The 27942-nt window shown below is 52.7% G+C and overlaps 2 protein-coding genes across 2 annotated transcripts in view; one reads left to right on the top strand and one right to left on the bottom strand.

Annotated features, from left to right (window-relative positions):
* Positions 1–21905, bottom strand: part of TRIP4 (thyroid hormone receptor interactor 4) — a 35320-nt gene extending 13415 nt beyond the window's left edge. Inside the window, exons 1-11 of the mRNA XM_086620243.1 lie at positions 21820–21905; positions 21063–21229; positions 20239–20375; positions 15939–16172; positions 14914–14992; positions 12582–12711; positions 12076–12291; positions 11393–11519; positions 9944–10131; positions 8723–8847; positions 7826–7917 (exon numbers count right to left, since the gene is read on the bottom strand). Coding sequence (XP_086476369.1) covers positions 7826–7917; positions 8723–8847; positions 9944–10131; positions 11393–11519; positions 12076–12291; positions 12582–12711; positions 14914–14992; positions 15939–16172; positions 20239–20375; positions 21063–21229; positions 21820–21905 — 1581 coding nt within the window. The remainder of the gene's footprint in view (positions 1–7825; positions 7918–8722; positions 8848–9943; positions 10132–11392; positions 11520–12075; positions 12292–12581; positions 12712–14913; positions 14993–15938; positions 16173–20238; positions 20376–21062; positions 21230–21819) is intronic.
* Positions 21906–24647: 2742 nt separating this feature from the next.
* PCLAF (PCNA clamp associated factor) lies at positions 24648–27685 on the top strand. The gene is made up of 4 exons (XM_086620572.1): positions 24648–24690; positions 24769–24846; positions 24961–25102; positions 27628–27685. The coding sequence occupies exons 1-4, from the start codon at positions 24648–24650 to the stop codon at positions 27683–27685; spliced, it is 321 nt and encodes a 106-aa protein (XP_086476698.1).
* Positions 27686–27942: the final 257 nt, after the last annotated feature.

Here is a 27942-nt window from a genome sequence, read left to right as displayed (position 1 = left end):
AGAAAACACACAGCTGAGCACAGCAGGTGATGGAGATCAGCTGAACTTTGGGAAAAAAAAACCCTTAACTTTGGAGAACACAGCCCTGCGCAGATAAGGCGCCCGCGTCCCTGCCCTGGTTCACTGCGGAGCCGCCACTCGCCGCGCCGACCCTTGCTGCTGCTGCTGCTCCCCAAGGAGGCATGATGCCAGCGCTGCTTCCAGCTCCTGAGTCAATCCCACCAACGTGATGGAATTTCTCACGGCCCAACGTGCGGCAGAACCAGGATATGCACCGGAGCGACCAGGACCGGTCGGTTCAGGGTTATGAAATCGATGACACGCCGCGGAAAGCTTTAGCAAGCGTAGTCCTTGGGCACTCCGACATCTACCGTGGTGGCAGCTCCCGTGTCGTTTGGGGTCACCACCTAAAGGGTGGTCACGGCGCAACCTGGAGGAGCTACAACCGGCCGGTGAGGGTGTGGGGCACCCGAGCAGCAGCCAGGCTCCAGGTCAATTTTATCTAACCTTTGGTTTCAGGATTAAATAAAAACCCAACACGAGGAAGGCGGCAAGTATGAGTGACCACATCTGAAAGGAGGAGGAAAAAAAATTCAGCATCCCAGATCCCTGACTAGTTTGCTGAAATGGTAGCAGAGGCTAAGTCCACAGTCATCATTAATTAAGTCATATGCTTCAGCCTTGGCTTCAGTTTCTCCCTAGGGTCTAGGAAACCAGAGGAGAGGGCAAGCTAGCCTCTATCATTCGATTTCTTTGGCATGTTAACGCATTCCTAAATTAATCATCATCAAGTGACAATCTCTCCTTCATCCTAACAGCCTGAGCGGTGGCCTCAGTAAACCTGCTGGCTTATGCAAGGCAGCTGGAGCCTTCGGAGAGTCTCTGCTGAAAACCAAAGCACTTCACATCAGGAAAAACTCCCCCATCTCTTACCGCCTCTAATCCAAACCAGCTGCAGGCCCGCTCTGCTCCGCTCCCAGGACCACGAAACCAGGGAGGAGAAACCGAATACGGAGACGCATCGCCTGCAGGTCCCCGCGAACGCCTCGTACCACTTGATCTGGCACCAGGCTACGCGCCCAAAGACAAATTCGGCTGAGGGGAACTCAGGGACCTGTAAAGTTCAAAGACCTTCGTCGGCTGCAATCATTAATAGCCACCTAGATGGCTGCGGAACGAAGTCTACCTGATGGAGCCTTCGGAACCCTGCTAAAAATCCTTCATCAGTAGAGGTGGGATACGTAAGCCTCAGGAACGCGGAGGCAAATATCCCGTTGAGGCGGGGGAGCGGGGAGCAGAGGTGCCAGGACAGCCACAGCACCGCACAAACGAGCGTTTGTCTCGCTCGGAGCCTCCACTAGGAAAGCTTTCCTTCAGGGAGAAGGTCCTCGTAAACAGTCTCTCCGTATTTATCCTGTTCTTCGAAGTACACGTCAACGTGGATGTTTGTGTTTCTCCCTCTCGTTAACTTTTCTTAGGAAAACATTACCAGCAGGCTATTGTTCATTTGTTTGGAGATAATCTAAACAGGCACCTTCTGGAATCTAAATATAGAACATTTCTACCCTTCTCCTTCGCTCCTATTTGAGAATTTAAAGCAAGTCCTGTATTCTTGGCACCCAAGTTTCTTTCTTTTTTTTTTTTTTTTTGCTGTTATTTTCACTGGGGAGGGAAGAGAAGGACAAGAGATTGAACACGAATTTCCTGCGAGGGAAAGATGGAGCCTATTTAAAGGACAGTTGCAATCCTGTGGGACCAAACCAGCCTGGCCGTGTTCCCTTGTGCGGATTTAGGACACTAAGCGACCACCTAGAAATGAAAAAGCAGCACTTTACCCCCGTAATTACCCAATATTTCAGCCTGAGATAACAGCTGCGTCGAGATAGCGGCGTGTGTGCGCGCCTGCATTCAAAACAAGTCCAAACACACCTACCAACTGCTGAAACAGCAGTGGAAATGTTCTTTTTCCAGTTAAAGCAGTGGTCTCTCGGATCAAAGTCATCAGCAAAATGAACAGGGACTTCAGAGCTCAAACAGCATCAGTGTAAATAGTTCCCTGCGTGCTTTAGACTCCTGCCAAGCCCTGCCCGCGCCATCCCATGTTCCCCCAGCGAGCGCTGCTGAAGTCATCGACACCTCGTGCAGGAAAAGAAGGGCAGCTCCTTGCTCTGCCCGAGGTGTCAGTGACGTCAGGCCCGGAGCGAGGAAAAGCTGTCGTCAACGCTCACGTCTCGGCAGGGGGAAAAAAAAAAAAAAAGTTTCCAGGTCACCTTTAGTGCCGAAAAGCGTAACAAAGGGATCATTCTGGTCTTGACCAAAGGTTTTTGGGTGTCTGCCACGAAGAGAAGGAAATGAGCCCAGAACGCGCTCCGAGGAGGTGCAAGATGTGCAAAGCTCAACTGGAAATACTGAGATTTAAGAGCTACATGGAGGGAGCTCCAGGCACCAGCCAACCAGCCGCCCTCAGCAGCAGGGCTGAATTCAGAAAGCAGCTTTTGCTTCAGTCCCCCGTGAAGAAGGTGAGGTACCCTCGGTATCTGGGGTGGACCTTCCCTCCTGATAGTAACTTCTGCTCATAGAGTAGCTTCGCTCACAGAATGATAGAACGGTTTGGGTTGGAAGGGACCTCAAAGATCATCTAGTTCCAACCCCCCTGCCATGGGCAGGGACACCTTCCACTACACCAGGTTGCTCAAAGCCTCATCCAACCTGGCCTTGAACACTTCCAGGGATGGGGCAGCCACAGCTTCTCTGGGCAACCTGTGCCAGTGCCTCACCACCCTCAATATAAAAAATTTCTTCCTTAGATCTCATGGAAATCTCCCCTCTTTCAGTTTAAAGCCATTGCCCCTTGTCCTGTCACTACACACCCATGTCCAAAGCCCCTCTCCAGCTTTCCTGTAGCCCCTTTAGGTACTGGAAGGCTGCTGGAAGGTCTCCCCGGAGCCTTCTCTTCTCCAGGCTGAACAGCCCCAACTCTCTCAGCCTGTCTCCATAGCAGAGGTGCTCCAGCCCTCGGGTCATCTCTGTGGCCTCCTCTGGACCCGCTCCAGCAGCTCCATGTCCTTCTTGTGTTGGGGACCCCAGAGCTGAACGCAGCCCTGCAGGGGGGTCTCAGGAGAGCAGAGCAGAGGGGCAGAATCCCCTCCCTCAACCTGCTGCCCACGCTGCTTTGGATGCAGCCCAGGACACGGTTGGCAGCTCTGAGATCACAGCTCTGAGCAGTAAAATTAGGCGTAAATAACATCTAACGGGGAAGCGCCGCTTTATTTTCCATGTGGGAAAGAGACCCAGAGGAACGGATTTCGCTGGTTCGTGCAATAAGTAGCACAACTGGGATTAGGGCGATGTCATCTGACGCGACGCTGATTTTAATCACAAGGACATCTCTGCTCTGTTCCTCCTCTGCTCCCTGCCAGCTACCGCGTACAAGAATCCTCTTCTGTCATCACTTCTCGCACGGCCCTGAAGATCTGCAAACCACTCCACCAACGTCAGTCCCTCTTCAAATCCCGTACGCAGGGCAGAGCTGCAAGACTGACCCCTCCGAAGGGGTTATGCAAGGCCAGACTCACATGCCTGGTAACAACACGGATAAATAACGAGTCTGTAATAACAACGCAAGCTCTTGGCGCAGGGATTTGGTCTGAATCTGCTGGGGCAGCACCCGGCGAAACAGGGCGTCGTTGCTTGATTTTGTTTTTTTGAGCATCAGTATAAAAAAAAATATATTTATTAACTGAGGATAGCGATAAAAAAATACCAGCGGGGTGCCACTAACATCTTCATTAGCAACCTGAGAGAGGATGCAAACAGCAAGGAAATTAAATCTGCAGCCAGGACTAAGTAGGGAGAGGATGACAGCATCAAAAGGACGGAGAAATAATGGAAAAGTCCCAGGAGGGACAGCCCAGGAAGAGTCTCCCTCGCCTATGGGAACAAACGGTCACAAGAAAATCCAACCAAACTCCTGCGGCTGCTGAAAAAGGCAGGGCCAGCATCAAAAGACAATGAGCAAGACAGGGCACTATTTCATCTCCAGGTGGTGGGTGTAATCTGCCAACGTGGCTCGCCCTGCCCTTGTGAAACGATTGCTTCCGGAAAAACGCGGAACCTTCAAACGCAGGTTGGTGAGGAGGAGAGGTGAGTCAAAGCCCAGTGCCTGGAAAGAGCTCTGCGGTGGTTCCATCTCCAAGAGGTCTCTGCTGCTGCTGCATTAACCTTACTCGCTGATATACTGCAGATCTTGAGAAAATATTCCATGTTTTTTGCATGCCGTAAGTGGCAAACACACATCTTTCCTTCCCTCGGCCCCTCAAGTGAGGACGAGTCTTTGTGCACCACGAAATGGGTGGATTACACCGCTGACAGGTGGCTTTGGTGCCGCTTGCTGATCGCCCTGGGCTGAATCACCAACGTGAGCGACAGGGATTACCTGCTCCCAGTGAGATCCCACTCGGATTTCTGAGCTGGCGCTGCACGCTTTTTCATCTCGCCAGCATTCCCAATTAATTTCATCTCAGCTTCCTTCAGCTGCTCGTGACACTCCACAGACACACACACACATTTCCTCACCAACCAGCTTCAGAAGGACGCTCAAATCCCTGAATTCAATCTTACAAGCCAGGGAAATGAACGCTGCACAAAGCAATCCTGGGAAACAAACGGACAAAGCCACCGTAAAAAGGCAACAAATCAGGAATTATAAATAGTTTGCACCACGGGAGCAGCAAAAAGCAAGTGAGATGTGCACCTGCACATGCCATGGCATCGTGGCATCGAGGAGAGGTAAATCTCTCATTTAGAGGTATGATTACAGTGCTCCTGGAACACGCTGCTCTTCCCCCAGTGCCTCGGCAGCCCACCGGTGCCAGCAAACTGGGAGGAATGTCTAGAAAACACAAGCTAACTGGGAGGCTCCTCTACGGGAAGATGAAAAGCTGGTCACCTACAGCTCGGTTTCCAGATGGTAAGAAGCTGTCACAGCCATTTTACCAGCGCCTGAAGAACACATCCACAGAGAAAGAGGAGGAATTGTTGGAGAGAGAAAAGTACTTGTGAGAGAGCAGGACGTATTTTTCCATCACTGTCAGAGACAGCGGAAGAAGGTCGAGAATCTCCATTTAAGACCAAACTGCAAATTAGTGGATGCTACAGAAGAAAAACCCTACACTGGCCCCAGTGTCCCTTCCTCTTCTCTCTCCCAACGCTTGCTCCCCTACAAGGCCAAACACTCCTGCAGATGTCATCGTATTCCAGTCCCAAAGCTCCCTCTGCTGCTCGTACTCCAACCTCTCCCCCTTCCGTCCACACAACCTCACCAGAAGTACTCACTTCATCTCCAGCTTCCAGGCATCTCTCTCTGCTTGAAAACCTCACGGGTTTGGGAAAACCAGACAAGCACTTCATGAGAAACAGCCCCCAGCTGCTGATGCCTCTCCAACTCTTGAGGGCAAGAAGATGCCCACCAGCCTGGTGCATCCTCCTCCTCCGTCCCAAGGATTCCATTTATTCTGTCTCACAAGATGGTCTTGGTTCATTACCAAGCCCTACATGGTCTGGTGATGCTCACCAGACCAAACCTGACTTGTACAATGGGGCAGTGGAGTGAACAAGCACGAAACTGTATGGAGAACAGCTGTGCTGTGGTTGGTACTAAGCGCAGGCTTTGGAAGTTAATAAAACACATCCCGAGGAAAGCTGCAGCTCCAGATTCGGGGCATGGAGTCGGTCACAGCAGCACAGACTCAGACCTCAGGAGGTCTCTAGTCCAACCTCCCGACCAAAGCAGGGTCAACACGCAATTCAGGCGAGGTTGCTCACGGCTTTAGTCCTTTCAGGTCTTGAAAATCTTCACGGGTGGAGACTGCACAATCCCTCTGGGCAGTGCCTGCTCCAGGGCTCGACTGTCCTTCTGAGGAATGTTTTTTCTCAAGTCACATTGAACCTTCCCCTTCCAATTTATGACCCTTCTCTCTCATCCTCCTGCCGTGTGTATTAGCAAAGACCTGACTGTCTCTATAATGTGCAATATCCACCTTTCTCCAGTGACCACGGTCCTCTCCTAATCTCCATAAACTTTCCAAGGTAAGAGGAGTGGCCTTAAAAAGACATCTGCCAACTCTCTCAGCACATCTAGATGCACATCATCAGCACCCATGGACTTGTAGGGTTGAGATTTCTCAAGAGATTCCTGCATCAATCCTCCTTCACTACAGGTAGTTCCTCTCCTTGAACCCTGCCTCTAGGCACAAGATGTCTGGGAGATCTAGCTGGTGAAGCCCAAGGTGAAGACGATCTCAGGACCCCATAGTTATCTGTGTCCCTGGTCTCCAAATCACCTGCCTCATTCAGAAAAAGTCTATTTAAATGTCCTTTGACTCCCGTGGGAGTCTTAATCCCCCATAATTTCCATATGTCCCTCCTTCCCTATATGTAGAGGCTCCAGATGTCCTCTCTGCAGGGTCTCTGAAAACCCTGTGGCTCTCCTGTCCATCCTCCCACAGCTCTTTATCCCAGTGACTGGGCACCCCAAGCTGAGCACAGCTCTCACCAGTGAGGTCACTGTGACCACCAGCTCCAGGGAGAAGCACCAGGCAGTCCCAGCAGCTACAGACATGGATGGCTCTGCCTGGGCCAAGCTACCCTGTCTTATACCAGAGTAGTTGATCCTGCTGGTACCACAGCGCCAAGCACAAGGTCCCATGGCACATCACCACTGTTGCTGCAGAGCTGTCCATGTTTCCACACTCTCTTGAGTTTCCAGGCGTCTTCATGTCCTCTACGGCACAAATTCCTGCAATAACTGCAAAGTCTCTGCTGGCTGCACTCAGGGAGTTGTTTGCTGCGCTCCCCAAATTGGTACTCGACATTTCCTAAATCAGAGTCCTCCCTGAGATGGGAAAATCAGCATGGTTATAGCCAGAGGTATAGCAGAAAATCACTGCCTGGCTGGCCAAAACTTGGAACAATTCTTTCTACCAGGACTCCATGAAGTTTCAGGAGCAATCAGCGCTTTAGAAGTCACCTCGAGGTAAGAGGTAAGCTCCTGAGTTTGCCCAATGAGAATGAAAACCAGATATCCAGGGGCAACGGATTTAAACTGAAGGAGGGGAGATTTAGATTAGATGTAAGGCAGAAATTTTTTTCATTGAGGGTGGTGAGGCACTGGAACAGGTTGCCCAGAGAAGCTGTGGCTGCCCTATCCCTGGAAGTGCTCAAGGCCAGATTGGATGAGGCTTTGGGCAACCTGGTGTAGTGGAAGGTGTCCCTGCCCATGGCAGGGGGGTTGGAACTAGATGATCTTTAAGGTCCCTTCCAACCCAAACCTTTCTATGATTCTATGATTCTATATACAACATTATTGCATTGCAGGTTCCCGACTTCCACAGTCCGGCACAGCCACGGCGTCCTGGTGCACATCCCTCCCTCCATGCAGCAAGAGAAGCACCGGCTGCCAGGAGCCCTCGCAGCACGGCCTCTCAAGCTAGCCTTGGTTGGATTGAACAGGCGGCAGCCCTCACTGAGAAGAGTTCCAGAGATGTGAGAAACTAGTTCCAACCAAAGCACCTCACTGCCAGAGAGGCAGAGCATGGATTTAAGTCTGGGTTAGTCCTCCGCTCGCTTCCACCACTGCTGAAACGAATTTTCTCCGTACATTCTCCTTCTAGCCATACGAGGCCACATGCTAGTCATGTCTTCCCTCATCACAGTCTAAGAATCTCCATTCTAGGTCTTCTCTAGAGCGTCTCACAGAGGCAAGTTACACTACTTCAAAAGTTTGCTGGCGACTTCAAGCTCATAAAGGTTTGTTTACTGTACTCACCTGCTCATTAAATTGCTCTTGGGATAAACAATCGGTCACATCCACACAGCCCAGGAGGCACCCGGAGGGATAATCGCTTGGAAATTCCACATCTGCATCAAAAGAAATATGTCTTAAGGGAGCCTGCATCCCCACACACGTAGCTGGGGTCTCCTAACCCCCCGATGCCTTTCCCTCCCACCATTCACTTCCACTTTTTGAGGCATATGAAAGCACACGGCAATTTTAACACCCTGTCATTCTTTTTCCAGCTCAGGACGTTCCCCACGACAGGACTGAGGCTGAGAGATGTAATTATATACACGCCTTTCCCTGCTTTGCCAGAGGAACACAGAGTGCAGGAAGAGCTCCTTGCCCTGATGAGGGAGCAGACAATCCTGCTGTGTGACCTTTCAGCTGGGTGATGTGCCAAAACACCGCGCAAACGGGCGTGCGGTGCAGCCGCCAGCACCCTCCCAGCCGCAGGAGGGAATAACGCCTTCCTGAGAACCCGCGGCTTTTCAATCCTGATTTCCACACGGGCAGAAGAGACCAAAAGCCTTTAACATCAGTGCGAACGGACCGAAGCACGAGCCACTTCCCAGGCACACGAGCACACGCTCGACGGCTTGTCGCTCGAGCCAGGAGTGAAAGGCAAGACCTTTGCTGTCAAAAGCTATCACAGAAACCAGGAGCAATCCGATGGTGTTTGTGCCTGGAGTACGTGACCAGCTAAAGCACGGAGTCAACGTCTGCCACCGCGCTCCTGTGGCTGACGAAACGCAGAAAGAGAATTTCAAGAAGGGAAGGTTAAAAAGCGGAGCTGCAATAACTGCTCAGCAGAGACAGCCTTCTGACACTGCTCGTTCCGGGGCTCAAGGTACCAAATAACACAAAGATCCAAGGAGAGAAGTTCACCTTTCCGGAGCAGCATTCTGTAGGTGGTCTCCAGTTCAGAGATTTCCTGAGGGGAAGGTCTTTTAGCAGTAGCTGCGATCCATAACCGCCCTCTATGAGATGTGTACCAGGTCCTGCCCTCCACCCTAGAGGAAAAAGGAGAATTTAGGACTTTCAATTCCAGCAGAAATCGCCCACACGGACAGATTTTTCAATCAAACGTTTCGCTACGCAACTCCTGCTGCTCAGCTTTGCCCTGACTATTTAAACTCAAGCAACGTGACAGCACGACAGAGAAAAGCTAAGAGGGGCGAGAAATAATGCCACGAGCAGAACATGTCCTCGTTGCTTTGGAGCAACAGCAGAAAAGGACATCAGTCCCCTGCGAGTGCAGCAGTACGCCGGACACGCGCGTAGGACAATCTGCTCACACGATTCCCTGACAAGCTCAAAAAGTTACGCACAGCAAGCACGAAATTTAGGGAGGAATAATGGACTGCGCATCCATTAGCTGCAGCTCTCAGGGATCCCAGCGTGGGCACCAGGCATCGGTGCTGCAGCTGTACCGCAGCAGCTGGCAGCACCCCCAGACTGCCCGGATGCAGAAGTCGGGCGCGTTCAGATTTACAGCATCGGGGAGTGGAAAAGCTTTGCTCTCAAAAACGAAAAATTCTGTGAAGGAAAGGGGAAAAAAAAGGCTAAAGAAGATTCTGTGCTCTGTGTCAGTGGTAGGAGAGGTGAATGAACATGCCAGGGATGCTGGGAGCTTCTCTTGGCAACCTGATTCCTAGCCCAGAGGCAGAACGTGGTGGGCAAAGCGGGTGGATGTGTGGTTCTGGTTTTTCAAAACAAAGCCTGGTCCCATTGTTGGCTTCTTTACGGTGGACAAAAAGACCAGAAGAACATATTCCACGTGTCCAGCTTATTTACCTTTCGAATGCCAGAAAAGGTACACCGTGACGACAGGGCAGAAATCTCAGCCTCTCTCTAAATTTACCCACTGTGAAGAAACTTCTACCTTCCAGGTTTAGCTACTCGCACGAAAAACAGATTCGCCGGCTTCTCAAACCATCGGTACACTGGATGAGGAAGCACAGCTTCCAAACCTGGAGCTATCAGGAGGTGTCAGTCACTGTACAAAGCCAGCGACTCCACAGAGGTCCTCTGAGGAACACAACTTCCCATCTCACCTAGGAAGCAAGAGCTGACCAGGATAAACCACAGTTCAGGCCACCCCTGTACCTTTTGATTCCTCTGACGAGCAAGGAAGCCCAAGGCTGGTGTATGCTGAGGCACCAGCCATCGTCCGAGATCTCCTGCAACTCTCGATCCTGAATCCGCAACCTGTTCCGCTCCGAGCCGGGCTCGTTTCCAGCGTCCATGGAACGGATGGCTTTCCTGTGCGGCAGCGAACCAGTTTGGTCCACCCACTTCAGAGCGTTCAAAAGAAACAAGAAAAAGGTTAGCACCTCTCCAGGGACAACGGATATCAAGTACAAATCCTATTTGAAGTTTTCCTTCGTTTAAGGACACAGGTATTACTCTCACTGGGATCACTCCTCCCTCCTCACAAGCTCGCTCCGCTTGCATGCCGTACTTTTTTTGGCAGGAGGAAAAGCAAGGTCACGCTCCACTCTGTGTGGCTCTTCCTTTCATGCATCACAGCTAAACTATGGATTTAAAGAACAAATCTACCTGCTGGTGTTTCAGAGTGTTCACAGGAAGATACAATCTTCACAGCGTATTCACAACCGTCAACACGCAAAAATGGGAATCGTCCAAGTGCTTAGCGCACACCAAGAACACCATGATTAAAGTGGAATTGGAGGGGAGAGATTAGGCCCTCTGGAAATCTGGGAGAAAAGGCTTCATAAATAGAGCTGGAAAAGTGACACAACCTTAGGCTGACTCTCAGAAATTCTTCCAAGTTCCTGAAGAGAAGGCAGGAGACTAAAATCCAGATAAACCAAAACTCCCGAGAACAGGGAACGGAGCAGGGCATCGGCAAACCTTCTCTGTCGTAGCATCACAGAACGGTTTGGGTTGGAAGGGACCTTCAAGATCACCTCGTTCCAACCCCCCTGCCATGGGCAGGGACACCTTCCACTAGACCAGGGAGTCCCCTGATCAATCAATTCAGATGGCCAAGGATCTCTGAGACACAGGGAAGGAAAGAGGTGCTGCAAACATCCCATAATTTACAATTCTTAAGCTCAGCTCTCCCAGAGTTAGTCATTTGGGTCTGGAGCACAAGTCTTATGAGGAGCAGCTGAGGGAACTGGGGTTGTTTAGCCTGGAGAAAAGGAGACTGAGGGGACACCTCATTGCTCTCTACAACTACCTGAGAGGAGGTTGTAGCCAAGTGGGGGTTGGTCTCTTCTCCAACAAGCGACAGGACAAGAGGAAACAGCCTAAGTTGTGCCACAGGAAGTTTAGCTTGGATATCAGGAAAAATTTCTTCACCAAAAGGGTTGTCAGGCATTGGAACAGGCTGCCCAGGGCAGTGGTTGAGTCACTATCCCTGGAGGTATTTAAAATACGTGTAGATGTGGTGCTGAGGGACATGGTCTAGTGGTGGACTTGGCAGTGTTAGGTTAACGGTTGACTCAATGATCTTAAAAGTCTCTTCCAACCTAAACAATTCTGTGATTTTATGATTACTCTGGAATAAATCATTCAACCCGTACTGACCAGAGGAGCAGGCTGGAGAAGCCGGGGATTCACTAAAACACCAGAATTCAGAGCCGTCTTTGCTTCCGGGCTCCCAGCAGGCTTGCTCAGCGTGCCACAACTAATGGCTTCGATGGTTTCATCCAGTCTGCAAGCACAAACAGGAGGCGTGAGAATTCCCTGCTTCCCCCTGGCAACGTCGTGTTGCCACAACAACAAACAAGTGTTTGTTGCCCTGCACAAACACTTCTGACCCGAGGCATTTTTTACCACCTCCCCTAGCTAAACGATTTCCTTGCTAGGTCCGATCTCCAATTTGAACAGTCACTCTGATCTACCACAGAAACTCAGCCTGCTTTGGATGTGAGAGGAACTGGTTCTCTTGAGATAGGCCTTCTGCTACATCCTTCCAGGGCAGCTTTATCTTTACCTGACATGTCAGCTGCCGAAACACCGTGCAAACCTCACACGGTTGGGCTTAGGAGAGGCTCTGTGCTGGAAGAGATGACACACCGCAAGCCAAAAAGAGCCTCAAGGAAGAAAAGAACACAAAACTTCATCCCATTGTTGGAGGTGCCCTTCAAGGGATTGGCTTGCCCAGCTTTCCTTACCCTTGCTCTTCTAGATTCAGCCAGACCACCATCCATAACGATTTCCACCTCCCCGCTCCGGGGCATGCCTTCACCCTGCCGGTTCCCACCCACCTGCTGTGGTATTCAGCCATGTTGCTGTCTTCTTCCAGGATCTGCCTGCCAGCAAAGTCGATGGTGATTTTTTTGGCAAGCCGCGAGGCGTGACGCAGCTCTCGCAGCTCCTGCTCTCTCTTCTGGAGGGCCTCCCTTTCCTGCTTGGAGAGCCACTGGTTGGAGTCCGTAGCAAAGTAATCCGATTCATCGTCAATGACCTGGGTTCGGCGCACGCTGGTGAGAAACAACCACAACGGCAGACGATGAGCACAAGGGAAGAGTTCCACAGCTCTGCCTGCCCCAGACCTGCTCCTTTCTGTTCTCTCTGGAGAGCAGGGACATCCAAACGGGACCCATTGCAGGGCTCTTTGGTGGAACTCTTGTTCCACCAAACACCAACCTTAAGTTGTGTGTAGATACAACCCAGGTTTTAGAAGGAACTTGGCAACATTTCTGTTAAAGGCAACTCAGCCTGCCAGATAATTTATGTTATTTCACGATAGTCTCACAGCTCGTGTCTTTACCTTGTCCTGTCGAATTCCAACAACTTGTCTTTGTGCTTCACAGCCATCTCCAGGCCCGCTTTGAGCCTCGCTTCTTGGCGAGGCAGTAAGTCTTTGCTTATGGCATCCAAATTCCCAGAACTTTCAGCACCTGAGGTAGAAAACAAATCACAGCTCGACAGTCAGTTGTTTAAAGCCCAGTCTTGGTGCCACTCGAGAAGCTAAAGCACCACCTTGCATCAAGATGAGCACCTCTCCAAACCAGGTTCAAGCCCTGATTTTCCCTCCAGCCCCTTTCACAGACTCCTTCCTCCGAAGAGGAGGAAGCATTTAAATACCACCGTGACAACGTCTAGGTAGTGTTTAGAGAGGTGGTCTTGGTCTTTGATTTTCCTTCACCCTTCCCTGACAATTTGGGCAGTCCAAATTCCGCCCATCACCAGCCACAGGCCTTGAGTCCCCTCCTAAAAGCCAAATTCTCTCCTAAGTGTTGTTACCTCCCCAAAGAGGCTCTTGGGTCACGACGGATCACCGACAACTGCCAGTCAAGCACCGAACTGAGCGTTCTGCCTGCTGCTGCACGAGCCTCTCGCAAATTAAATCCTCCCCCAACACACCTCAGCAGGTTTTTCAGACCAGCTATTGTTAGAGACGGAGAAATCTATTCCCAGCAATGATTTCCTCTTCCTTACCATTCCTGGCAGGGGGCCAAAACCCAACTGAACAAAAAGGAACAAAAAAAAAAAGAGAGGAAAAAAAAAAAAAAAAAAGGTTTGCACCAAAGCCAGAACGGAACAAACAGATGTATTTCACAGAAGACATCTCGCAGGCTAACGCCTTTATTTCAGGGAAACAAAACAGCCTGTATTTCCCTGTTGCTGCTGATCCACATTTTTTCACTCCCAAGACAAACAGGTAGCCACGTCACAGCTTTCACCTACACGGATAAAGCACAAAGCAGGACCTGGCAGGGGCAGAAGGGAGAAAATGGGTGAGAAAAGGGGATCCTGAAGTACCTCAGGATCTCTACGCCAAGACTATGAACAGATCGACTCTGATCAGCTGTTGCTCTCGAGGACTTGCAGGACCTCTTGCCATCTCAGCAGCTCTAAAGAGAAGCTGACACCGAGACCCAGAGTAAATATTTCCCCAGTTCTTCAGCAAAGTGTATTTTTCAACCAAGAACACTGTGACCTTGGCTCTGTTTCAGCTAAACTCACACAAACATCCCCATAGTGCACAGGTCTTCGCTGGGAGACTGAGTATGATTTCCTCTTGCTTTCCTTGGCTCTGATCCTATTTTTAGCTCCCAAGATAAGTGTTAGACAAGAAGAGCCATTAGAAAATATTAACCACCACCTCTCTAGACCCAGCGAATCAGACAGCAGCACTTCATCTTCCACAGCACACATGCCACATGAGACTCATCCTAATTTTCAAGGACTGCTACAACGATCCAGTTCACGTGACTGATTCAGGAATGCCTACCGAGCAGCCCGGGGGCCTCTGGGCAAGGACATTACACGCTGCCTTTTGACACTCGCGGTTATTGCTTCCGTTGAAGAGCAGGAACGCTGCCGAGTGCTTGCAGGATGCTCCAAGGGGCCAGCTCCCCAGCCATCCTTTTAACGCCCACCACAACCAGCGTGCGGCAACGGGGGCAAATGGCTCAGTAAAGTCTGACACAAATGAAGTTCACAAACTGTCCTGGTAATTTATATCCCAAAGAAACGTTCAGGTGTCAGCTCCCGAGAAAGACTTTCATAGAATCACAGAGTGGTTTGGGTTGGAAGGGACCTCAAAGATCATCCAGTTCCAACCCCCCTGCCGTGGGCAGGGACACCCTCCACTACACCAGGTTGCTCAAAGCCTCATCCAACCTGGCCTTCAACACTTCCAGGGATGGGGCAGCCACAGCTTCTCTGGGCAACCTGGTCCAGTGCCTCACCACCCTCTGAGTGAAAATTTTTTTTCTTATATCTAATCTAAATCTCCCCTCTTTCAGTTTAAATCCATTGCCCCTTGTCCTGTCACTACATGCCCTTGTCAAAAGTCCCTCTCCAGCTTTCCTGTAGGCCCTTTAAGTAATGGAATGTGCTGGAAGGTCACCCCGGAGCCTTCTCTTCTCCAGGCTGAACAGCCCCAACTCTCTCAGCCTGTCAGCAATTTTTTAAAATTCAGATGAATGGATCTAGCCAGCAGGAGACACACATGTCCCCCACCAGGGGACACACACACATGCTCATTCCTATACAACGTCGAGGCACGCGTAGCACAGCAAGGCAGAGGAGGGTTCCTGCTGTTGCATATCTGACTGGATTCATTATATTCCAGGTACGTAATTGCTACTGACCTGCCATGAGCTTCTTCAACAACTTCTGGCTTTTGTTTGAGTCCCGCTGAAGAATGTCCTGCTCTTCTTTAGTGCACACCTAAAGAAAGAAAAAAAAAAAAAAACAACAAAGATTTGAGAAGGACATCACATGCTTGACCGGCTTCACCAACAGCTCAGGGTAAGTTGTTTAAAATGGCCAGGATGGCCCACACCTCCTTCCCTCGGGTGTTATTTACACGGGAAGAACCCTGAAACTCGTTCTTTACTAAAAGCAACCCAAATGTACAGCTTGGTCTTTCTCTGTTCCGTGGGTGGGCACATTGCTAAGTGACCTCAAAGGATGAGAAACGCACTCGGAACCTCCCCGAGCAGGTGAACAATGCTTAATGCAGAGGTCCTCTCTCTTGGTTGGCCACTTGGGAGTTAAACAGATCTTTAAAAACAGCAGCCGATCCGATGTCAAGCATTTACTTCATCCAACCGATGCTCTCCTCTATCCTGCAGTTAACTTTACTGAATCTGGAGTTGTTAACTTGCCCCCCCTTCTCCAAAAGGTGCCTGTTCAACCAAATACAGGGTGTAACAGGTATCCCAAAGGGTGGGCACAGCACAAGTGCTGAAGAAGAGTCGGCACACCGGCTCTGGCCACGTCTCCTGCCCCTTACAAAGCTACCAGGGCTGTGCCCAGCATGGGGCTGAAGCCTTGCATGCATTTGGGACACTAGTGCCATGCACGGGACAGCCACAGGAGACTTATAAATCAGGCAAGCTCCAAAATGATGCAAATTGTGAGGGAAACCTCTCCGCTCCCTGATGCGGCACATCATGGAAGAAACACAAAGTGACTTAAAGCCACAACAGTTCTCCTTCCTCTAGAAGAAGGCAGGGCAGGCTCCTTCCCGCCCAGCGTTAGAGCTTGGAGCACTTTGCTACAGCAGCTTTGATCCGAGAGGAGAGGCTCATTCAGCCCCACGCCATTTCCAAGCCCTGAGCAAACCACACCACATCCAAGCCCGGCGAACACGAACCACCTCGTTACTAACCAGAGCGCCGCAGAACAAGCAGGGCCCGGAGCCCTCCTGCTCGCAGACGATGCGCCCACAAACCAAGCAGTTGTTGATGAGCTTGTGCTTCTGGCCCAGGCACTCGCAGGCGTGACGCCCGGGGATGAGGACGGCCAGCTTGTCTTGCCCCTCCTTGGTATACAGGCTGACATATTTGGGCTTCTTCTTAGAGAAGTTGCTACTGCTGCTGGCTCCGCTGCTGTTCTCCTGCGCCTGAGAAGCACAAAAAAATAAACAAAGTGTACTCACACGGCAATACCCGCAGCAAAGAGAGAGCACTGACCCTTCAACAGGCTGGGGAGAACTCAAGTTCTGCTCAACTGGAATGAAAGTTGGACCAGACCCCAGATTCAACGGAAAGACAAGCTTAGGACTGCCAGAAAGGGTTCAAGCAATCTAAGCAAAGCAAGGACGTAAGGATGTTGCAGATCCACTCGCTGTTTGCTGCCTCTGTAAGCTAAAACTGCTCGGGGCTAGATGGCAGGCGCACTACCCGTCCTCCAGACTCAGGTCATCAACTCACGGGGATTTAACGGTTTCAAACAGCAGCTGAGCTACACCCAGATTTATTTTCAAGGGCTACTTAGATGATAGCGATGCCCTGTTTGTAACTATGACGTCCTGCGTGTGCCTGTCCCCAGAAACAGAGCTGCTGGTGGCAGCAGGACCTCTTCATTCGCAGCCAGTTCAACAACCCAGCGTGTTTTACGCCTTCCACCCGGCACGGCCACCTGCGCAGAGGTTTTCCATGCACCGCACGTTCCAGTATTTAGCTGTAATGTAAACTCTTCTCCTCATTTCACGACTTGGCATCGGTGACTCCGTGATTCACCTCTCTGAGTTTCAATCAGGGACTGTACTGGGTCAGGGACTAAGCTTCAGGTCAGGCTGAAGCAGAGAAACCCTGATCAGACACAAAGCAAGGTACTTGAGATGATGGCTGGATTAATAATCTAACAGCGGAATTCTCTGTTTTCTCCCTCAGACCTTACACCTTGATCCCATAAAAGGGTTCCTCCTTCCACCTGACACCTCCAGCAGGTACCAGTTGAGAAGTGAATTGTTGAGAAGTTCACTGCAGGGATTAATTACAGCACAGCAATCATTCCAGAGGAACAGAACAAAGCCAACTCCTGCCATTTCTCTGGCAATACTCCAAACCAGATGCTTTGAAAAGCCAGCACAACACACTCCGGGCACAAAGCTATCTCATAACACTGGATGAGACTGGTTTGAATCATGAATTGCACGCTGGCCATGACCAAGAAAGCCCAGGACTTATTACCCTTATCTATTCCAGCAAGAAGCACTCCCATATAAATGCACTCTCCGGCCTTCCGTTGGCGTATCTGTGACACACTTGGAAATCCTCTTGCAGCTCGGGCGCAGCTTTTCTTCGCCTCTCCTCTCCACAGTCCCTCTCGACAGCAGAAAAGAGGATTTCTCAGAAGCCCTTTCCCAGAAAGCCTGTTTGCACCCACCACCCAACAACAACCCGCCTTCTCTGCGCGCTGCCAGAGGATCGCTCCCGCTCCCTGCCCCACACCTCCGCGAGCTTCTTCTGCTTCCACGTCCCACGTCCTCCACGCTGCCTTTCCCAGCGGCGGAGCCGTGCCGTGACGTTAGGACACCTCTTGTCTGGACTCTTTTTTACCTGCTCTGCTCCCAATAGTAGCACGCTACTGGTTTAGTGACAAGTGAGAGCAGCGTTTCCAGTCCCCCCAGTTCTACCCAAGTGGCTTTACTGCCACTGCCAGATCCAAACACGGCTGTCAGGAAAATAAAAAATACAACCAGATAAAGCGACCTTCGTTAGCAAACCTTAGCAGAGCTTTCTCAGTTGTTTTTTTGGTTAAGTTAAAAGAAAACTACAAGGAAATGAAACATTACTGTCCGTTTTTAACCCTCCACTTCAAAAAACACTTTTTTTTGTCTTACAAATACTTTTACAAACACTTCAACCATTTGCAGCCTCCCTGCTATGAAAATCTCCATTTAAAAACATAAATTTAAGTTCCACTATTTATTTAAGTGCAACCCTGACTCTCAGGATTCGGATGTTGCCCGGTCAGGGTTGCACCTGGATAAATTACGGAATTTCATTTCGGGGAGGTGCAACGTGCTCGATGTTTATAGCATGAAGGACTCCATGGCACGTCTGAAGGTACAAGCCAAGTGCGCTGCGCATCCACACGCCTATTTCTGCAGAGCACTTCAGCGAGCCACAGCGTGATCATAGAATCACAGAACGGTTCGGGTTGGAAGGGACCTCAAAGATCATCCAGTTCCAACCCCCCTGCCATGGGCAGGGATACCCTCCACTACACCAGGTTGCTCAAAGCCTCATCCAACCTGGCCTTGAACACTTCCAGGGATGGGGCAGCCACAACTTCTCTGGGCAACCTGGTCCAGTGCCTCACCACACTCAGAGGGAAGAATTTCTTCCTTAGATCTGATCAAAATCTCCCCTCTCTCAGTTTAAAGCCATTGCCCCGTGTCCTGTCAATACACGCCCTTGTCCAAAGCCCCTCTCCAGCTTTCCTGTAGGCCCTTTAGGTACTGGAAAGCTGCAATAAAATCACCCCAGAACCTTCTCTTCTCCAGGCTGAACAGCCCCAACTCTCTCAGCCTGTCTCCAGAGCAGAGGTGCTCCAGCCCTCGCATCATCTTCGTGGCCTCCTCTGGACCCGCTCCAGCAGCTCCATGTCCTTCTTGTGTTGGGGACCCCAGAGCTGAACGCAGTATTCCAGGTGGGGTCTCACCAGAGCAGAGCAGAGGGGCAGAATCACTTCCCTGGACCTGCTGCCCACACTGCTTTGGATGCAGCCCAGGACACGGTTGGCTTTCTGGGCTGCCAGCACACATTGCCAGCTCGTGTTGAGCTTCTCATCCACCAGCACCCCCAAGTCCTTCTCCTCAGGGCTGCTCTCAATCCATTCTCCGCCCAGCCTGTACTTGTGCTTGGGATTGCCCTGACCCACGTGCAGGACTTTGCACTCGACCTTGTTGAACTCCATGAGGTTCTCACAGGCCCATCTCTCCAGCCTGTCAAGGTCAAGGTTGTATCAGATCTTCTGTATCTGATACAACCTGGCACCGCAGTGGCATGGCTGGATCCGCACCTAAGAAAGGAGTCTGGGTTTCCAGCAAGCAGCTCTGAGTCAAAACCCACAACACCAAGAATCAAATCTAGAAGTTCAGCCCAGGTAATTACAAGAACATTGAGAAGCAAAATGGTCATTATTTGATGCGCTGACTGTGGGAAACGGTTCTACTGCACAGAAAGCAAGCCTGCTGCAGAAGACTGGTTAATTATCAGAGAGAAAGGCACGTGCTGCTTGCTGCACTGCCTTGTGCTGCTTCAAAACAGCAGCATTGCTTCTTTCTCAGCGTTTCCATGCTCTTATTTTGCAGTCTCTTTCATTGCAGCCGAAACTGTTTATGAACACTGAAAAAAAAGGTCTCCACAGGATCGAACAACATCTCAATCTCAAGGCTAAGGGTGCAGGAGTGGAGCTGAAGAGACGAGGGAAAGCGCCAAACCAGAGCTGCTGCTCGGTGGAAAGGCACTCGCTACAGCTCTCAGATTCCTCTAGTGCCCAAGGCGTCCCCTCTGGAGCAGCCCGAAACGCTTCCGTTGCCAATTAAAGCTTTATTCAGGACGACTCCAAAGTTTTAAATACAGCAAGAAGGAATGTTCTATTCATTGGGTGGCTTCCTAAATTCCACAATCTTCCAACCTCTCCCCAGATTATTTGCCCCACAGCAACGAAAGACCCTCGTACACACACAGAGGGTACGAGCATGGCCTGTCCAAACCCACAGCCAGCTTCCAACAGCCGATGCACAGGAACAGCCGCCCCTCTCGTTGCAACCGGGCAACCGTACAACCCACGGAGAGCGCGCTTGCAGCGTGGGACCCTCGCCCGTCCCAACGGCTGCCAAAATATTTGCCCAGGTTCTGGCTTGCAGCTGCCACACTGCGCTATGTGAGCGACCAAGGACACACAAATGTGTATGTCACAGAAGCTGTGCTGTATATGAGACAACACAGCATTTGCAGGGGGAGGCAAGCACTTATTAGACTCTGTGACGTAGCTCAGAAACACAAACGTGCTTTCAGGTCCATAATCCCTCTCATCAGGACTCTGATAACAAAGAAATCATACTTCTGAAAGCTTATTTCCGCTTCCCAATCACACCTTTTGTCAGCACTGGATATACCTTTCCCTCTGGTCCAGTGGCACAGTGCCTGCCCTCGGACTCCAGACACACTCACCTTGGCCAGGTCGAGGGGGGTTTTCACTTCCTCTACGTGTGCGCTCGGTTCGGCGTACGCAGGCGTCTCCTGCTTGTTCCTTCCTTTGCGTTTTCCCTTTTTCGCCTGGTCTCCAGCCCGAGGCACTTCTGAAGCCTCTGGAAGCACAAAGAAAGGCTGGGTAACTACCAGCAAGAGAAAGATGTCCCTGAACTCTTATTTGGTGAATGGAAACAGGCTTTACACTGTCACGATGAACAGAAATAGGACCAGTCACGGGCATTCGTGGCATCTAATTCTTTATAAACAGAATAACTGGCCCCAATACAAGAAGGACATGGAGCTGTTGGAGCGGGTCCAGAGGAGGCCACGAAGATGATGCGAGGGCTGGAGCACCTCTGCTATGAAGACAGGCTGAGAGAGTTGGGGCTGTTCAGCCTGGAGAAGAGAAGGCTCCGGGGTGATCTTATTGCAGCCTTTCAGTACCTAAAGGGGGCCTACAAGAAAGCTGGAGAGGGACTTTGGACACAGACATGTAGTGACAGGACACGGGGCAATGACTTTAAACTGAAAGAGGGGAGATTTCGATCAGATCTAAGGAAGAAATTTTTCGCTCAGAGGGTGGTGAGGCACTGGACCAGGTTGCCCAGAGAAGCTGTGGCTGCCCCATCCCTGGAAGTGTTCCAGGCCAGGTTGGATGAGGCTTTGGGCAACCTGGTGTAGTGGAAGGTGTCCCTCCCCATGGCAGGGAGGTTGGAACTGGATGATCTTTGAGGTCCCTTCCAACCCAAGCCATTCCATGATTCTATGAAGTTATTTGAGACTTTCCTCCCTGTACCACCCACCATCCTTCTTCCGATACGCTGGCAAAGGCTCGGAGGAGAGCTGGGAGGATTTCCGCCACCTGGCCAGCAGTTCTTCTACAAACCGGCTCTTCTTCCCGTCAGTGCCTTGAATGAGGTCGATGACGTACTCCCGGATCTCGTCCTCGTTTGTTATTGACAAGATGTACCTGCAAGTGGATGGGATGGTGAAAAATGGTTAACTTGAACTCTTTAGTTCAAGTTTCTGTACAGACCAGGGTAAGGAATGGGTTTATGAGTCAAATTTTGAGACAGGTACTTTAGGATATCCTCACGAAATTTTGAGGCAAACACTTTTGGAAATCCCTCGTGGCTGTTTCACCGAAAAATAAAATGGAAGGTAAATTATCTTTTTCCCCCCTTTCCCACCACAGAGTGACGTCCTCCCCGGCCTTTCTCCCACACTCTACAAAACTCACTCTGAGACTTCACCACCCAACAAGCCACCTAAAAAAACCCCAACCATAAACCAACAAGCTCAGCACCATGCCCTTCCTCACCCACCCACAAGGACCCCACATCCCTCCCACCACCTCCCGCTCCCCTCTCGGAACACCCACCCGAGGGACAACCCAGGGCGCAGATCCCTGAAATCTGCTCTGAAAACACCATTTTCCTGCTGTGCTGGCCCCCGGGGCCGAGGGGGACCGGGACGCCAGGAGCCGCCGCGCCGCTGCGAGGGGAAGGGCCCCGGCGGAAGGCACGGCCCCGAGCGGGGGTGGCCCCCGGCCCCGCTCACCTCACCACCTCCTCGCCCACGTCCAGCCCGAAGTCTCCGCGCAGGTGCTGGACGCACCAGTCCAGCAGAGCGTCGGGCGCAGCCATCTCCCGCCCGGCGGAAGGGAAACGGCGCCGCACCGCCCGCCCCGCACCATCCCGCCCCGCTCCGCTCCGCCGGGAACGCGGCCCCGGCGCCGCCGTTCCGGGCCCCGGTTGTGCCCGCGGGCAACTCCCCGGGGCTGAAAGCGAGGGAAAGCGGCCTTTCTCTCCTCCTCGCTGGGGCGAGGAAGATGAGCTGAGGTTGGGGGAGCGGCAGCAGCCCCTGCCCGCGCTGAGCGCCGTGCCCAGGCTGGCAGGGAGCAGGGTGGGTGCGGGGAAGGTGCCCCCAGCTGCCTCCTGCCTCCCCCCGGTGTCTGAGCTGCCTCCTCCTGCCCAGCCTGAAGGGAAGGGCCGAGGGTTCAGCTGGGACAGGACTCACTCCCCCCGCTCCGCCTGCAGCCAGCCCAGCACAGCGGGGAGAGGGGATCTCCGTGCGTGGGAGACATCTCAGCACCTTTCCCGCTGCAGACGGGGAGGTTTGTTTCCCCGAGGCACCGCCTGCACCCCTGAACTCTGCACAAACCCCGTCTTGCCTGCAGAGTGTTTGTTAAGAAGCTTTTCTCACCCGCAGGCAGGTGCGCCGTGTCCCCGAGTCTCTTCGCCGCGTACTTGGGCCGCGCAGATGATGGCGGAGCTCTGCCGAAGGGACGCCCGGCTCTGAAACCCGCTCCCTTCCCTCTGGCCCCAGTTAGGAACCATCTGCGGAGCCAGCTGTTCTCTCGCTCGGAAAGCTCCTCTGAAGTCCAAGGGCAGAAGCGGTGTAAGTTTGCGTGAAAGAAAAGATGCAGCTCGCCGCTCTACGTAGGCTTCTGGGGAGAGGAGGGAATGTTTAGGCTTAGGGTGTCATAACCCACTCTTGGAAAACCAAACAAAACCACATTCCAAACAGAGTAATAACATCTTATTCTTAGCTCACGTTTCACGTGTGCCAGCACCATGAGATAGAAGGGAATGGGGAACTATGCCATCATTTAAAAAAAAAAAAAAAGTCAGCACTAGAAGCCTGGTTAAGCAAAGACAGATAAGGATGAAAGTTAAAAAGATAAAACGAGCAATAACGGTTGGGAAGGAATGTATTTGGGTCCAACATTGCTGAGACATCGGACATACTGGAAGGATGATGTGATTTCTTAGAAAAAACAGCTCCAGCTGGGTATCAGAGTGAGGTTCATCCCCTCTGCAAAGGCAAAACCTCCAGCCCCAGCCGCTGCCAGCCTGAAGCACAGCGAGACCCTCAGCTGCCACGAGGGAGCCTCACACCGGAGAGACCGTGATTTAATTTGTCATAACACGATCTGTCGCTGAAATCAGGGTGCCTGGCCTTCCTCCCTGTGTGCTGCTTAGCTAATTCCTCACCTATGGAGAGGGGCTTTGGACAAGGGCGTGTAGCAACAGGACAGGGCGCAATGGATTTACACTGGAAGAGGGGAGATTCAGATTAGATCTAAGGAAGACATTTTTCACTCTGAGGGTGGTGAGGCACTGGAACAGGTTGCCCAGAGAAGCTGTGGCTGCCCCATCCCTGGAAGTGTTCAAGGCCAGGTTGGATGAGGCTTTGGGCAACCTGGTGTAGGGGAAGGTGTCCCTGCCCATGGCAGGGGGATTGGAAGTGGATGATCTAGGAGGTCTCTTCCAACCCAAACCATTCCATGATTCTATGACTGGCTTGCAGTCAGAGGGAGCTCCAGGCATAGTGTGGAGGCAGGAGATAACAAACAGTCCACTCTCTGCGCTACCAGCGTCCAGGCTCCGTGCCCGGTGGGGCTCCCGAGCTGCCTCAGTGTCCCTCCTGGCGTGCCGCCTCGCTCCCCAGGACCTGGGCTTTGCTCCCCAGGGACCTGGATTACCCTCCAGCACTGCCAGTCCATGGATGTGCTACCACGACACTCGCCCAGTCCTGCAGCGCATTTGACCCTGGAAAACACCACGAAGCACCATCATTTTTCAGCCGGAGCCGTTTTCCCACCTTATTCCCTGCGAACTCCCATTGAACCCACCCGAACTCCCACCGGTGCTGAGCATCTAACGGCAGCCTTGGCCCAAAACGTGACACGTTGCTGGACTTTTCCCTGCTTCCAGCCCTGGGGGAGGGAGCTGGAGCGGGGGCGGTGGCCGGGCAGCCATCGGCGGCTCTGGGACGGATATCCTGGGCCGGCCCGAGAGGAGCGACCCTGAGGGGACCGGTCCGGGGGGAGCGGGCTGAGGGGGCCGGTCCGGGGGGGGCGGGCTGAGGGGGCCGGTCCTGAGGGAACGGGTCTGAGGGGAGGGGGCTGAGGGAACCGGACCGGGGGGAGCGGGCTGAGGGGACCGACCCTGAGGGGACCGGTCCGAGGGGAGGGGACTGAGGGGACCGGTCCGAGGGGACCGACCCTGGCGGGGTCGGACCGGGGGGAGCGGGCTGAGGGGACCGGTCCTGAGGGGACGGGTCTGAGGGGAGGGGGCTGAGGGAACCGGACCGGGGGGAGCGGGCTGAGGGGACCGACCCTGAGGGGACCGGTCCGAGGGGAGGGGACTGAGGGGACCGGTCCGAGGGGACCGACCCTGGCGGGGTCGGACCGGGGGGAGCGGGCTGAGGGGACCGGACCGGAGGGAGCGGGCTGAGGGGACCGACCCTGACGAGGCCGGACCGCGGAGCCGCCGCTGAAGGGACGGGCGCGCCGCGCGCTCCCATTGGCGGGCGCTGACCAATAGCGTTTCCGCGCGGGCCGGGCGGCGGCGCGGAGGCGGCGGCGGCGGCGGAGGAGGAGGATGGTGCGGACGAAGGCGGCGTGCGGCGGGGTCTTCCGCAAAGGTACGGGACGGGACGGGAGGGAGGGACGCGCTGCGAGGCGCGGGCTCGCCGCCGCTCACCGCGCCGCTCTCCCCGCAGTGCTGGCCGCCCGGGCGCCCCGGAAGGTGCTGGGCTCCAGCAGCCCTAACGCGGGACCGCCGCCGGCCGCCAGGAGAGGTGAGAGCGGGGCGCGGGCGCGGCTCCTCTCCTTCCCTCCTTCCCTCCCTCCTTCCCTCCCTCCGTCTCCCTCCGGCCGGCCTGTGGCGGGGCTGACGGCCGCTCTCCTCGCAGGCGGCGGCCGCCGCGGTGGGGGGAACCCGGTGTGCGTGAGGCCGGTCCCCGCCTGGCAAAGGGGCATCGGCGAGTTCCTGCAGCTGGCGCAGAAGGAGAACCGGGCGCCCGGCGGAGAAGCGGCGGGGAGCAGCGGCTTGGGGCCGGCCGCCAAAAAGTAGGTGGTGACCCCCGGTCTGTCCGTCTGTCCGTCTGCCCGGCCCGCGGAGCGCTGGGGCTTTCTCAAGGGGGTGTTTGGTCGCCGGGTTCCTCCCTCTCCACCTTGGGAACGGCCCTGGAAGTCCCTCCAAAACGAAATTGCGACGAGGTGGGGCTGGAGGAGGGGCAGAAGTTGGGGCTAACGGGCAGGGAAGGGGCGCTCGGTGTATCGGAGGGGCAAAACGCAGTGTGAACGCTTTTGGTGTGCTTGAGGAGTCTGGGTCGTTGGCTGAGCCCAGCTCTTGGGGCGTGCTGCTTGAACTTAATGTTCACTTCCTTTTTTTTAAAAAAAAAAAAAAAAAAATTAAAAAGGCTGTTTGAAGAACGACCGAGCTAAAACCACCTGCAGAGCAGCGGCGACGCACTCAGCTGTCATCGCTGCACCTGGTGCTCCGTGGTGTTGCTTTAAAGTCTGCACTGGTATTGTCAGAACTGGTCCGTGGAGTGACATCGAACAGCAAAATCCCTGGCACTTGCAAATAACGTGGAGAGCAGCATGCCTGGCTGCTTGCAAGGGGTGTGTGGGCGCTGTCAGCGCGTCCTTGGATGAAACAAATTGTGACTAGATTTCCTCCATGACTGCTTTGAAACTACAGTTTATTCTTGGAGGAGCAAGCGACCACTAGAAACTTGATGGTGCGTCCGTTAACCTTGATATCCTCATCGAAATAATGTTCCTCAGCAAAGTCTGGTAAAATGCAGCGTCCATCTCCACTGACCTCGTGGGGGTTGTCCAAAAATGAGTGCAGCAATTGGCAGTTCAGGCAAATTCTCAGTGTTCAGACACGCTTCCTTTGCGATGCAACTCTCCCCGGCTGTCAGCTCTGTGTCAGAAAAGCTTAGGAGACCACCGGTGACTTCTGTACATCAGAAACTGAATCGCTCTGCCAAGCTGACGCTTCCAAGATTAACTTGTAGGATGTGCTACAGACTAGAAAGGTAGTTTTCTAGTGTGAAATGTTGCCTTACGGACACACTATTCTTAACTGGCAAGGATTTTTTCGCCAAATATAGAATCATAGAATCATGGAACGGTTTGGGTTGGAAGGGACCTCAAAGATCATCTACTTCCAAACCCCCTGCCATGGGCAGGGACACCCTCCACTACACCAGGTTGCTCAAAGCCTCATCCAACCTGGCCTTGAACACTGCCAGGGATGGGGCAGCCACAGCCTCTCTGGGCAACCTGGTCCAGTGCCTCACCACCCTCAGAGTGAAAAATTTTTTTCTTAGATCTACTCTAAATCTCCCCTCTATCAGTTTAAAGCCATTGCCCCGTGTTCTGTCACTACACGCCCTTGTCCAAAGTCCCTCTCCAGCTTTCCTGTAGCCCCTTTAGGTACTGGAAGTCCCCCCGGAGCCTTCTACTTAACAGCCCCAACTCTCTCAGCCTGTCTCCAGAGCAGAGGTGCTCCAGCCCTCGGATCATCTTCGTGGCCTCCTCTGGACCCGCTCCAGCAGCTCCATGACCTTCTTGTGCTGGGGGCCCCAGAGCTGAAGGCAGCCCTGCAGGGGGGGTCTCACAAGAGCAAAGCAGAGGGGCAGAATCCCCTCCCTCGCCCTGCTGCCCACGCTGCTTTGGATGCAGCCCAGGACACGGCTGGCTTTCTGGGCTGCCAGCGCACAGTGCCAGCTTGTGTTGAGCTTCTCATCCACCAGCACCCCCAAGTCCTTCTCCTCAGGGCTGCTCTCAATCCATTCTCTGCCCAGCCTGGACTTGTGCTTGGGATTGCCCTGACCCACGTGCAGGACCTTGCACTTGGCCTTGTTGAACTTCATGAGGTTCTCACAGAAAATCCTAACTTGACTGGGAGGGCCCCATAAGAATGAGTCCTCAACTGTCTTGAAGGACAAGCAAACAAAGACTTCTAAGCGCATTCTACTTCTTGGAGAAACAAAAGGCGTGCGCTGTAGTGCTGCAAAACTTTCATCTCTTCCATTTGGAATTGTTTGGCTGAGTAAGGGCCGGGTGGTGATAACCCTGCAGAGACCGCACAGGGTCACCACCTAAAAGGATCTACAGCTTCCCGGTGTGTTCTGGAAGAAGCAAGAGCTGTACTCGCGTAACTGCGCGACGTTTTTTTTCAGTCCCACGGGTAAATGAGGTTGAAACTCAGGCGTGAAGTGGGAGATAAATTTTCAGCTTCCTAGAGGTGACGTGGAAGCTGCGTGTGGCCCTCTGGGCCGAGAAGGACGCGCAGAGGATGGCCGGGGATGTGTCGGTGTGCGATGTTTTCTGCGCCCGAGTAGGCTGTCCCATCTGAAAGGTAGGTGTGTGTGTTGCTTAATCCGGGTTTCTAGCACTGAGGATAAAGCAACTTCTGTCCATCTTAGCACCTCAAGGTGCAGTCTGGGAGTAATTAAAGTCATTTAGGTCACCCAGCCTCTAGGAAAAAGGCTTCTCAGCCTTTCAAACAAGAGTTGATGGAGTTCTTGCTGACTCCTTTGAATTGCCAATGTTTTTTACAGAGCTCGCCCCCTGCCACCGGATCCTGCAGACGATGGTGAGTCCTCCGAAGAAGAATAGATGTGAACTGACCCCTGACTTCAAAGATACACCACGTGTCTCCTGTACTCGAGCTGTTATTTGTATATTTGTATAGTTTTTTACAGTGTGTTATGGCTTATGTGCAGTTGTAAGGAACTAAAAGTATAAATTTGAGAGACTGCAAGAACCTTGTGGCAGAATTATGGTGAAATTACTAGATACTTTTCGCAGCTCAGCATTCAGTATAAGTCACTGTTTTTCATTTTTATCTTGGTTTCCTTGAGCATCTCAGTGAC

The sequence above is a fragment of the Tauraco erythrolophus genome, chromosome 14, assembly GCF_009769465.1.
Source record: "Tauraco erythrolophus isolate bTauEry1 chromosome 14, bTauEry1.pri, whole genome shotgun sequence".
In the NCBI taxonomy this organism is placed as follows: Eukaryota; Metazoa; Chordata; class Aves; order Musophagiformes; family Musophagidae; genus Tauraco; species Tauraco erythrolophus.
This window is presented reverse-complemented; position numbering and strand designations above follow the sequence as displayed.

What these genes read in the sequence shown, in the direction of transcription:
- PCLAF (XM_086620572.1), top strand. Translation starts at nt 24,648, where the DNA reads ATGGTGCGGACGAAGGCGGCGTGCGGCGGGGTCTTCCGCAAAG. An exon ending in CGGCGGGGTCTTCCGCAAAG is followed by an intron (nt 24,691 to 24,768) that starts GTACGGGACGGG and finishes CTCTCCCCGCAG; the next exon opens with TGCTGGCCGCCCGGGCGCCC. An exon ending in GCCGCCGGCCGCCAGGAGAG is followed by an intron (nt 24,847 to 24,960) that starts GTGAGAGCGGGG and finishes CTCTCCTCGCAG; the next exon opens with GCGGCGGCCGCCGCGGTGGG.